We start from the raw sequence: 12,150 nt of genomic DNA on the forward strand, positions 1-12,150 counted from the left end.
TATTGGAAGTAGGAACAACTTCTGATAGTGTTACAAATATTTTGTTTTAAGAAAGTTATGAAGGCCTCAATAATGATTAAATAACATAGTGGTCTTTTCACCCTAAAATGGGACATTATCAATGGCTAAGAGAACCTATCAATTATTTCAAAAAAAAGAAAGATAAAAGTATGTGGCAAATATAATTTGCCATATTTTGAACTTTTTCAAAATATGATCATTGTTCCTTGTGGAGCTTGTCTCTGAAAAGTGGCATAATATCACAAACATACATATTTATTTTAATAATTATTTAGATATTATAAATAGATAAAAATAGATTAATTTGATAATATCTTATAAAAAAGATTTCTAAAAGCTTCATAGACACAATTTCGCCTTTATATGTATCTATAGGTGATTGATATGTTAGAAACTTAGCCAACAAATTAGCTACATATTGCACGTGTTGATAGCTATATATATATATATATATATATATTCAATCTAAATAATTTATTTATAAAAAAATAAAAAATATTCATTATTTAAACCTTTTTAAAATTTATTTTTAATTTAATGAGACTTTTTTGATGATTCTTTAGTATTTAATAATGTTTATTATTGCCATTGCATTTTTCTATTCACTACATGCAACCATAATTTTTACTATATTGATATTCTATTTGCCATCACATTTAATCATCTATTAATTATTGGTTAGATGTGATGAGGTTTATGGTCGAAATCTTTTTAGAAATGTATTATAATATAATGTACTATAGTCAAATTAATTTACATAGTAATTGATTCAAATTTCCAATTGCTTGTATATCAAATAAAAAAAACTCTTTTACAAAATATTGATTGATTAAGTGTTTTAAGTTTTTTAAAGATTTATAGAAAGCAAACTTAATTTTTAAAAGAATATTTAAAAAGTTAATAAGAGAATTTTTTTATTGGTATTTTTAATATAAATTTTCATGTTTTAATTTTAAAAATATGAAAAATAATATTAATATTTATACAAATCTAATTTATTATTTAGCATTGGCAAAAGGTGTAGGTGGCTTGTCTGCCTCATTTTTTAGAAGAAACTGAGGCAGCGTGGCGTTGCTCTGGTTGCTTTGCATTCAACAACCGTCACATTTTCAGTTTTTTACATTGAAAATAAAACAATCGTGGAATTCATTTAAGATTCATTCTCCAACCCATCTTCTTCTCCTCTATTCCCATGTTTGGAGACTAGAAATGCCCACCATGGTTGGTATCATAGCCAAAGGGGCACACACAGGAAGCCCACTCCTAAGGTCCATGAAAAACCAGTTATTATATGTAGAAAGGAACAAGTTCTGAAGAAACATTTTGTGCCGCTAGTTGTGAGTCAAAACCGCTAGTTTTAGAGGGAGTGAAAGCGCTTTTCTACATGACCGTAGCTCGAGCCACTCACAGTAATCTACATCGAGCGTGGAGACGCTAGAAATGACGTCGGAGGTGGGTCATTTGAGGGAGAGCTTTTGGCGAAGGACGTCCATAATGGAGTCCAGATCGTCAGCCACCGAGATGGGAGGATTAGCAAACTGGCTTGTGATTGCTGGCAGCCCAGAAGAATGATACTCGACTTTAGATTGGGTGAATTTGAGTCCGTGAGCGGTGCTTACGACGACTGTCCTGTCGTTGCGACCGATGACGCCACGCTGCCTCAGTTTCTGCAAAGCAACCAGAGCAACGCCTGTGTGAGGGCAAGTGAACATTCCAGACTTGTCTGCTTGAGCACATGCATCCATGATCTCTTGCTCCGTGGCCTCCTCCACAATGCCATCGGCCTGGGACAAAGCGTAGATGGCTCTGTCAATGGAAACTGGATCTCCGATTTGAATCGCTGATGCGAAAGTGGGGAGAGCTTTGATCGGTTGGAAAGTCTCCCAGCCGTTTTTGAATGCCCTGTAGAGAGGGTTGGCATTCGCCGCCTGAGCACAGACGAGTCTAGGCATTCTGTCCACCAAACCCAACTCCTTGCACATGTAGAAACCTTTGTAGAATGCGTAGATGTTTCCAAGGTTTCCTCCGGGTACAATTACCCAATCTGGAACCTCCCAATCGAATTGCTGCAGAATCTCAATCGCAGCCGTTTTCTGACCCTCCAGGCGGAGACTGTTGAGTGAGTTTGCGAGGTAGATGGGGAGCTCTGAAGTCACCTGCCTGATGAGCCGCATGCACCCATCGAAATCTGTGTCCATGCTTAGAACCAAGGCCCCGTTGGCGATTGGCTGCACCAGTTGAGCTATGGAAATTTTGTTCGCGGGAAGGAAGACGAGTGCAGGAATTCCGGTGGCTGCACAGTAAGCTGAGAGAGCTGCCGATGTATCCCCTGTTGAAGCGCATCCCACCCCCAGAAGAGGCTTGCCCAACCTCCTCAACCTGTTTACTTGAGAAACCAACACGGTCATTCCAAGGTCCTTGAACGAGCCTGTGTGACTGATACCGCAGTGCTTCACCCATAAATCAGTCATGTCCAGGACCTGCTAGAACGCCACAGTTGTAAAACGTGAATTTGGTAGGGAACACTTAAGGAGAAGCCATTGCTATTTACACGATAGTGGAAACAACTAAAACGAACTTGCTCAATCAAGAATCAGTTCAAAAAATTCGTAGCCGCCTACCGTGAATGGATCCTCATAAGCTACTTCATAAATGTTGAGATAACTTTCTAATCCTAGACGTAAGGAGTTTTTTAAGTGTCGAGCACGCACAAACAGAGGGGAATCTAGAGGAGTCAACTTACGGCTACAACTGGCAGAGAACCTACGAACCACGATTTTGGTAAGGGACATAAACAAGCTGTCAAAAGGCACATATTGCCCGTTGCACAATATGGTAACTTCCGATGACCCTTTCTATCATGTGATTGCACGCTGTCGCTGCCCAATTAAACCATATAATCAGCATCCAAGTCATCGGCGCTAAAGAATGGTGATAAGGATGATAAACACGACTTACCTAGTCTCGCAAGCGAAACTTACAACGTACCGCCTTGCCGATGCATAAGGAGCACAAGAATCTAGTCGTTCAGGATTCGTTCACTGTATGTTCGGAAACGGAAACCAACCAAAGCAAAGAAAGCGGAAGAAACTCTTAACATGTTACCCTTCACCTCATAATCGACACCTTAGCATACGATACCTTGAAAATATAACCAATTTGAATGATGTTCGGCTAAATCCTTGAATAATTGAGACTAGTAAAACGGGCGGGGCTTCTAGATTAGTGTTTGATTTAGACCTACACCAACGATTTTCCAAGCAGCATTTCGAATCGAAAATCAACACTTGAAAGGAAGTTAAGACATTGCACTGTAAAAACGCACCTCTTTGCCAAACCGCTCAGCCCAGAACAAGTTGGAATTGCCTTCAAACAAACTCACGATGTCATCGTCATCAATCTCTGGCAATACCCACTCTTTTTTGCTCCACACTCCAGAGCCGTAAGGCCATGTCGTTTTCCCCACCCTCGAATCGAACAAATTCTTCCAGTAATTCCCATCTCCAGCTCTCTTCAAAGCCTCCATGTCATGCTGGACATCCAACAGCATCCCAGTCTTACTCCTGTAAATCACCTCATCCAAGGAGTATTCCTCGTCAGTCTCCTGTCCAGGCGAAAACGGCACAAACTTGGCAGAGAATGTGGTTGGAGAGCTACCGGTCCGCTGCCGACGCGCCATGTCCCTGATACCCTCTATCCCATTCTTCAGCACAGACCCAGATCCATCACTCGCTACCAATTCAGAGGAATCGGCAACAACCTTCTCCAGAGACACTGCAGGTGCCCCAAGGGCGGCGGTCTCAGCTACCCCCTGCGACGATGGCAACGCGCTCGCTGCAACCATCCCTGAAGGCTTCTTTCCGGCATCCGCTGCTACGAGCGATGGCACCATCTTGGCTTCCTTCGTGCTCCCAACCCGCAGAGACCACGACGAATGCGAATGCAAGCTCAGGCTCTCGGCAAGCCTGCTTTTCGCAATGCCCACCTCCAATCTTATATCACCGGACGTGACCGCCACTGCTCCCACCATTGTTTCTCGAATTGCGCAAAAATTTGGAATTGCCACGATTGCAGCGACGTTTTTACAAGCCCAGGGAGCTCAGCTTGGCACCCGACAGGAACAAATTGGGGCTGAAAATGGCCCGTGATCCAGCGCAGGCAGCGAGCGTAGACGTCTGGCGCACCCAACTTGGAGATGATCTCGCCGTGGCATGACGCCTTCGAGGCAGGCAGGACTTTCATTCATCTTAATATGCATTCATCCTCTTTCTTTATCATCCATTCGGGCAGCGATCCACACTGCCCAAAAACAAATGCTGTTATCAGAGGAATAAAGGAGGTCAATAAGAGTGCATTACTATCAACACTTATTCAGTTTTAGAATAAAAATGATAGAATAGGAAAAATGATAGGAACAAATGTGTGTGGTCTATTTGTCCATCAATGTGCAATTTTTCTTTTTTCTTTTTTCTTTTATTTTTTTGTGAAATAATTTTATTCTTTAATTTTGAAAAGTGTGTGATCAAGTTTAAAGTACCCCATGTAAAATGCAACATGTTCCTTTTTCTTTCTCTTTTTCGATTTTTCACATTTTTCTTCATTATGAAAAAGGGGGATATTGGATGCAAAGTCTTACTGGCTTGTCAGAATTGCACTCTACTTCTTTCTTGCCATTACTTGTCTTTTCTTTGGCATTTATTTGTTTCTAATGATTCATCTTCCCTTGTTTCCAATGCATAAATTGATGCTTTTACACCAGCAATAATCAAGATTTTATTTTTATTTTGTTTTGTTTTAATTTTTTCTTTTTCATTGCTACTGCCCTAAAAGCTCCTTTAGAGTTAACCAAACCAAATTACAAAAATTGCAAATGCAAACCAGAGAGTTGAAAGGCTTACTGTCATCTCAAAGGAGCGAAACCAAACTAATCAAGTCAAGTTCAAAACGAAGCAGCAAGATAGAAAAATAGATATTAAAACCAAATCATTATTCAATCAAAAAACTTGTTCCACATTTAAATGATTTGTTGCAGGTTTTATAAAGCACTGATAACAGCAGATTCTGCCCAATCCAATCCCTCTGATAAACAGCAAAGCAACAGAAAGAAAACGGATCCAAAAACATCAAACAAGCAAAATGTATCTAAACAATAACAACATAACACAAAACAACAAAGCAAAGAACACTAATTTAAATCGGCAAAGGAACCACAATACAAAACAGACCCGAAGTGTAATGAAGAGGGCGAGTCGAAGAGGATGCCGCAAGGAGCCAGGAGCGGCTATTAGCGGCACCCACCAACGAACCCCGGCGCTGCCGCTAGCCGTCGTTAAAGACGGGGACTGTGTAAGGGCCCAAAGCAACGCTATTCACGTTCCCAAAGTTCCCTGAAACGTGTGTCGGAACTGGTCCCGTGCGTTCCCAACGGCGACCCAGCGCCGTGGGATCCTCCGTTGCGCTTGTCATGCGCATTAAACGCTATTTGGGCTGGGCCTTCTAATGTGGTGCTGCTGCTCCGAGTGCAGCGAGCTCCGTTGCTCGGCCAATTCCATCCCCCGTCTCCTCCCCTCCTCCCCCAGCCTTGCTGGCATGGCCATCCTCTTATTCTCGCATGATCTTAGTCATTCTGTGCTCTTGCTGTAGGGCTCTCAGGTGTGGTGGCTCTATTTGAGGTGGAGTTGGTTGCGGGAACGGAACAGGGCGCCATTGCAGCGTGGAATTTAGGGTTGATGTTGTGTTCTTTCTAGATCCGCGGAGGTCGTTTCGATGGTTGACTTGTGAGGAGATTCTGGCGGGATTGGGGTCTGTGTTGTCGACCGGAGCAGAGCGCAGGAGGATGGGGTTGTAGTGACTTTGATTTTGGGGGTCTATTGGACGGCTACGGAGGTGGGGTAGATGTTTCAGGTTTGGAGAGTGCAGTGTTGGATCAGGTTTTAGCGTTTGAGGTGGTGGTTAGTGGTGCTGATCAATGCAAGAGGAGTTGATTGTGCGGAGAGGAGATCGGTCAAGGTTTTGGTTTTTAGATGCTTTTCCGAGATGGGGGAGGAGATGCATCTAGGAAAGGTGCTTATTTATTTGACATCGGCATTGTAGTATCCGGCGATGGTGCTGCGGATATTTCACGACTGAGGTTGAAAGCGTGGTGGTTCTAAAGGGAGTGAATGAATAGGTGAATGTTCTGGAGTTAGTGGGGGATTTTATTTAGTGATGAAAATGTTGGTGTCCTTGAGTGGACTGGGTGATTGGGATTCGGTTCTGTGACGTTAGTTAGAGCTAAGCTGTAGTGCGATGTCGTTCCTGGAGTCGTTCCCCTTTCTTGGGCGAAGGGGGAAGGCTCTAACTGATGGGCATGAATCAGGCCTCGGTTTGGCTCCAGGTTTACCAAGGATAGCTCGACACCCTCCACCGTCTCTGAAAGTCACTTTAGAGAGAAAAGTTTACAGACCGGGTGACACAGTAGTTGCTACTATCGAAATCACTAATGACACGCATCCGGACAAATTTGGAATGGTGCGGGATCTGATGGCTGACGCAGTTTTGATGGAGGACATATCAGTGGAAGTGCGAGGCATAGAGAAACTCGATCCGCAATGGCTTATTACTCCAAAACCACCGGCTGGGTCGAAGCAACGAAGAGGTCATTGCTGTTTAACGCCCCAAACCTGACTCACATTATTAATTGAGAATGCCTGGAGTTTCTTTGTAATATCATTTTCCTCCGCTTACTCGTATTTACTCTCCTGCAAGATCTGTTTGCAACCACTGTTTCTATCTTATTTGCACAGTGCTTAAGTGGGTGGCAATTGTTTTGAAGCTCTGGAGGCGCAAAACAATTTTGAATTTGATAATACATTTTCAATCTACAGTCTTCTCCATCATTCTGCTTAAATGGTTTTCATTCTTGATCTTCAACCAAGTTGTGATAATACAAGTGCGGAGACCTTGGCTGCACTCTTGTTTCATGTTGACATCATAATGCAATTAATACCAGTGTGCCTATTGCATTTGCTTTATGGTTGATTGTATCCTCTGTATGGATGTCATTTATATAATGGAGTGAGGTTGGAGAACTATCATCCTAAATGGGTTTAATACGAAGGTTATCTGAACTCTAGCGTTGGTTTTTATTCATTTTGACCTTTTACCGTGTTTACGACTTTTGATTATTTGACTTGTTTTTCCCCTTTGCCCTTTAGAATATCAAAATTGCTTCACCTGCAATATGTTGTTGACACCTTGTCACATTTTCTTTCGTACAGGAGAAAGGACGATATTGAAGTCTTCTTCAGCTGTAATTACTGCCGATGTCGTTATCCCTCAAGGCTCTAAGATTTCTTGTGAGTATCCTTCTATCCGAAAATATGCGGGAATGCAATTTATAGACAGTCGCTGGTTCATATAAAACTTTCCTTAACTCAAGATGTTCAAACGGTTGAAAACGAATGCATATAAATTTCAGTAAATGCAGAGGTCTGGTTTCACAAGGGGAGTAACTATTATTATTTTTTGAAACATTTATATTTAGATTTTTTATCTCCAGGGTGAGCATATTGAACAATATCGGTTCTGCTGTTGAGGGTCTTACTGGTTTCTTCTTTGTAAGTACAACTTGCTTGTGTTCTGAATTTGTCGGGGTTCGGCGTCCATCTACCACAGATATGGTACGCACGATTCTTCCTAGAGTATTGCCCCCAACATTTCGAGGCACTGCAGTACGGTATCTTTACTACATCACTGCCGCCATTCGTTGGTCACGTTGTGCTCCAGAAAATGGACATCGTCCCTCTTCGTCTGCAAATTTTGAACGTCTGGTAAATGGCTGCTCTCTCTTTCTTACCCCAATTCATGTGAAGCTCCTCTAATATCACCAGCATCACCATTTATTATTAACAACAAACGCAACGTATATAAAATCGCCAAACTTGTTGGTGATTAGCAACCTTGCGAGGTCATCGGTGCCCCAGTTTCATTATCTGAAAGTCCGTCTCATACTTCTGAGGCAGCAACCGGTTGCAATTTTGTTCCAGACGTCTAGAGCCCGGGTTTTCAGTGACCTAGGATCGATTATTTACCTTAAAATTGAGATTGGTATCGAATACTTATCACGAACCTGAAACTTGTTAAGGTTTGTATTTGAGATGATAATACATTTAGGTGCAGTGGCGTTATTTCTACTGATTTCTTTTGAACTGTTTATTCTTCCCTAACCACAATAACGAAGCTTATCTCAATAGTTTTGATCTCAAGGCCACCTGTAACACTGGTGGAATATAGTTGATTTTTTTTGGTGCACCAAATATCTAGGACGAATTTATGCATGGGACTTTTTAGGTGATAGACCGCATTTGAATTTGGGTTTTTCAGCCGGATCAAATGTCTCCTAATACTTCGCTAAAATGTCCTGAATTGTTTTGGTGAACTTGATCCATAATTGCTACCAAAGTGGTGCGATTGCTTTTTAGAACCTACAATGTTTCAGATGTTTGAGCCCAAAGCCCAATGAATATGTTTGTCATCTCTGATTTCATAACTAAGATGCCTTTTTGTCAAAATTATACTGTGTTAGAGTGAGTAAGCTGTTGCCTAAAAGTGTGTACTGTATTATCGTTGTTTCAGGAAGTACGGACTGCGTTGCCTATCTGGACGCTACCGGACACCAACGGGCTGACGCTTGACGAATCGCACTATGGCCAGTCTGGTATATATCTTGCTTATAATTGCCCATTCATGATTTGGCCTCTTTCGTAGGAAACAATGTGGGTACCAAATACTGATTTAGCTTTATCACGTTGCTTCTTTAGCTTGTCATGTAAATTCGTGCTTTTACCAGGGTCTTGAGTACGATGATGTAATACGTATTGACATAATACGTAATTCTTACAGGAATTGTACCCCCGTATGCTTTGGAAGTTGAGATTCAATGGAAAGAGAATAACAGTGATAGTGTTTGGGTAAATTTCTGACCTAAATACGTATATTTCGGTGAATAAAATGATGCATTGCGTTTAGGTTTAAAGGTTTAAAGGTTTTGCATAATTGATCCGACCATATCCTTCAATTTTGGGAACTCAGCATATAATCACTTTGAAAACCTTGCTATGTTTTTCTTACCATCACATCGCACTCATTTTAAACTTCAAAGATTTTACTGTAGTTATGACTACTACCGCAGTGTTTAATACGTCAAGGTCTGTGTAGGCTTGGGCTGCTGATTCCAGGAATGGAGAAGACAGGGTCAGTACTCCAAAGTCTGATGGTGGTTCTACATTTACAAGCCCTACAAAGTCAATTTCCTTGGATCGCTTCGAACGCTCGTATTCAATTTCCTCTCGAGCTACTCCACTACAGCTGGACCCCTCATTTTCTACTCCATCTTTAAGCAGAAGAGACTCACTTTCTACATCTGCATCAATGGCTGATTTGACTTCAACTCCTGCAAGTGAGTTCTCTTCGAGCTCGTTCGTCGATGCACACCCTCTTATGAAATGGGTCTAGATATCACAAGTTGATCACTGAGCCCCCCCTCCTCTTTTTATTTATTTATTTATTTATTTTCTAAAACGATATCGCCCTTTATATGCAGGGTCGAAGCAACATGGTGCTCTTGATTCCGGGTTAGGACATAAAAGAGCGTGCAGTTTTGATAGCTTGACAAATGAAGCATTACTTGCAAGTTTCCATCATCATGTGAATGGAGGTGACTTCAGCCATGGCCACAGGGTTGAGGAGGAAAGTGTTCTAGATTCTCCGCATTCACCGGCTGGTATGTTTGTATCACTTCACGAGTGTAAACTCCGAAATTACTTGCCTCATCTGTTTGTCGGAAGTATACTGTACCTGGATTTGGAATGACATGAGGAGAATTTTGGTCTAGCAGTAATACCAATTAATTGGCTCACGAACCGGCGATGAATTTGCACTTCTTGTGCAGCTGTCTATAACCGAGGGAAGTCTTACAATATTCGGATGGACGACGATGTGCTTGTCAAGTTTTCGCCCAAGAATCCAACATCCACATATTATTTTGGTGATGTGGTGTGTGTTTATTCATGACATTACTCTGTTTCCCGGTTGCACTTTATTTGTGACCCTTTCATGGTTGCCACCGACTGTCTTCATCCTGTGAACGTCGTTCATGTGAGCTAGTTGTGGAGGCATTCTTTGATATCCCTATTTGCCTCCTGCATCATTGTCGTCTTCATCATCATTATCCTCATCATGAGTTTCTTTTTTAAATCTTAATGTGCACATTCTTGTGTTGGCCTGGATTGGTGTCACTGGCACTTGTCTGTATCATTTGTAGTTTTCAGGATTTGCATGCAAAGAGGGATCGACAGGAGCAGCAATCTAATCTTGTGTACTATTTCACTCGTTCAAAGTTCTTACCCAGCATTTTTGCAATCCGCAGGTAGCTGGAACTTTACAATTTTTCCATGACGACAAGAGGAGGTGCTTAGAGGTAGTAGAACTTGATTCAAATTCTCTTCATTACTATTAGTTTGCCGTACTGTGTTAACGCTTTCTTAGGGTATTTGAGTAAATAACTGTTTTCTGCCTAACTTTGTGTCTTTGTGGTTGGAATGCAGGTGACAGCAGTTTTAGAAACAAGGGAAATATTAAATCCAGCATCTATACACCCTTCCCGCAAAAATTCCTCAACAATTACAAAGGTATTCGAATTCTGTCAGCATGTCTATCATCCTCTTCTAGATACAGAAGCATAAATTTGTCTTTGGTCTTTTGGTGAACAGAATAACAGAAAAGAAAGTTATACAAGACAATTGGACATTACCAGTTGGACAGATGGCCCGTGTTTTCATATCTCTGTCCATTTTTATGACCTATATTATTCTTTTTGCAAAGTTAACCTTTGAATTCAACATCGTGATTTGGTAGGTCCATTCCGAGTACTACGAGATCGTGAATGACGTCATCAGCACACAGTTTATGTTCTCCATACCTCTGGACGGTCCTGCATCTATGGTTACCCCTGTGTTGTCCCTAGAATGGATCCTCCGCTTTGAGTTTGTAGCTACCCCATCAAACGTGGACTGGAATAAGTTTGAACACCCAATGTTGATAGATGTAAGCCAACGTCGAAAGGGTGAATGGACTCTACCAATTACCGTCCACACTACCCCTCCAAAGAAATCCCCGCCTGGAGCAGAAAAACCTTCAAAGAATTCGTGGGCTCGGAGTCCGAGTGACATATACAAGTCTCTGTTTGAAGAATACCCAGAAAGAGGGTCTGATGCGGCTTCTGCATCTGGAAGCGTCGCAAGAGATCAAACTTAGAGCTACCTGAGTGTTGTGGAGTGCAGTTAGGTCCTCATTTTAATCAAAGAAAAATCTCTTGCTCCTTTCTTCCACTCGCTTGAGGTTTTCGTATTGATATTGAAGGGGTATTGGAGTTGCAATTCAGTGTTAGCTAGTTGAGCACACTCTCAAAACTTTTAGGTTCAAGCAGTAGTTCTCGTCAACGTCTAGGTTTTTTTGTGTATTGTAGCATTATCATTTTATGATTCATGGACTTGAAAGGATGCAAATTCTGTCCACGCACAACTCACTTTCCTCTAGTTTGTGACATTGAACTACGAAGATGTGGGGACTTTGTTGCTGCACTCCTCAATTTTAGGTCAATGTGCAGATTTCCTGTGCCTCCACCTCTGGGTTGTCTACAAACAGGGACCCAATGTAGTTAGAATTTGTTTTACATTTTCGAATACCAGTGAAGTGTATGAATGAGATTTGTTTTAGGGAGGTTTTGGGAACAGCTTTGTGTATTCTCTACTACTGATTGGTTCTAAAACTGTTGTCTTGATTCACAGTTTCACGAAGATTTGACTTGTTCAACATCTGCCTTTCATACAGACATGACCAACTTCGCAAATTCTTGAACTTTTTGTAAATCTTGGTGCATGAAACCTTTACCACCAATAAACGTTGATGCTGAGCTTGAAACTAATGTTGCAATTTTTAGCGTTTGCTCTCACAAACAAGAGATTGAGGTCACTTTGTGATGCTTCACATCTTCACAAAGGCTTACTAAATCCATATGCAAGAAGCATTTGAGCAGATGTTAGATGGATCAAATCAAATTTAGTAATCGGGGATTCGAACTATCTAGCC

The 12,150-nt window shown here is 41.5% G+C and overlaps 2 protein-coding genes across 2 annotated transcripts; one reads left to right on the top strand and one right to left on the bottom strand.

The window, feature by feature from the left end:
• Positions 1–1,290: 1,290 nt before the first annotated feature.
• On the bottom strand, positions 1,291–4,206 carry LOC112276132 (threonine synthase, chloroplastic). Its single transcript, XM_024507178.3, has 2 exons — positions 3,347–4,206; positions 1,291–2,501 (listed from the first exon to the last, which is right to left on the bottom strand). Exons 1-2 carry the CDS (start codon positions 4,049–4,051, stop codon positions 1,479–1,481), a joined length of 1,728 nt encoding a protein of 575 aa, XP_024362946.1. The 5' UTR covers positions 4,052–4,206; the 3' UTR covers positions 1,291–1,478.
• A 1,306-nt stretch (positions 4,207–5,512) lies between these two features.
• LOC112276079 (uncharacterized) lies at positions 5,513–11,567 on the top strand. The gene is made up of 11 exons (XM_024507069.3): positions 5,513–6,658; positions 7,281–7,358; positions 7,678–7,832; positions 8,638–8,719; positions 8,905–8,972; positions 9,220–9,460; positions 9,605–9,784; positions 9,953–10,056; positions 10,430–10,480; positions 10,608–10,691; positions 10,918–11,567. The coding sequence occupies exons 1-11, from the start codon at positions 6,310–6,312 to the stop codon at positions 11,314–11,316; spliced, it is 1,791 nt and encodes a 596-aa protein (XP_024362837.1). The 5' UTR covers positions 5,513–6,309; the 3' UTR covers positions 11,317–11,567.
• The last annotated feature ends 583 nt before the right edge of the window (positions 11,568–12,150 follow it).

Source organism: Physcomitrium patens, chromosome 23, assembly GCF_059467195.1.
Source record: "Physcomitrium patens ecotype Gransden chromosome 23, ASM5946719v1, whole genome shotgun sequence".
Classification (NCBI taxonomy): domain Eukaryota; kingdom Viridiplantae; phylum Streptophyta; class Bryopsida; order Funariales; family Funariaceae; genus Physcomitrium; species Physcomitrium patens.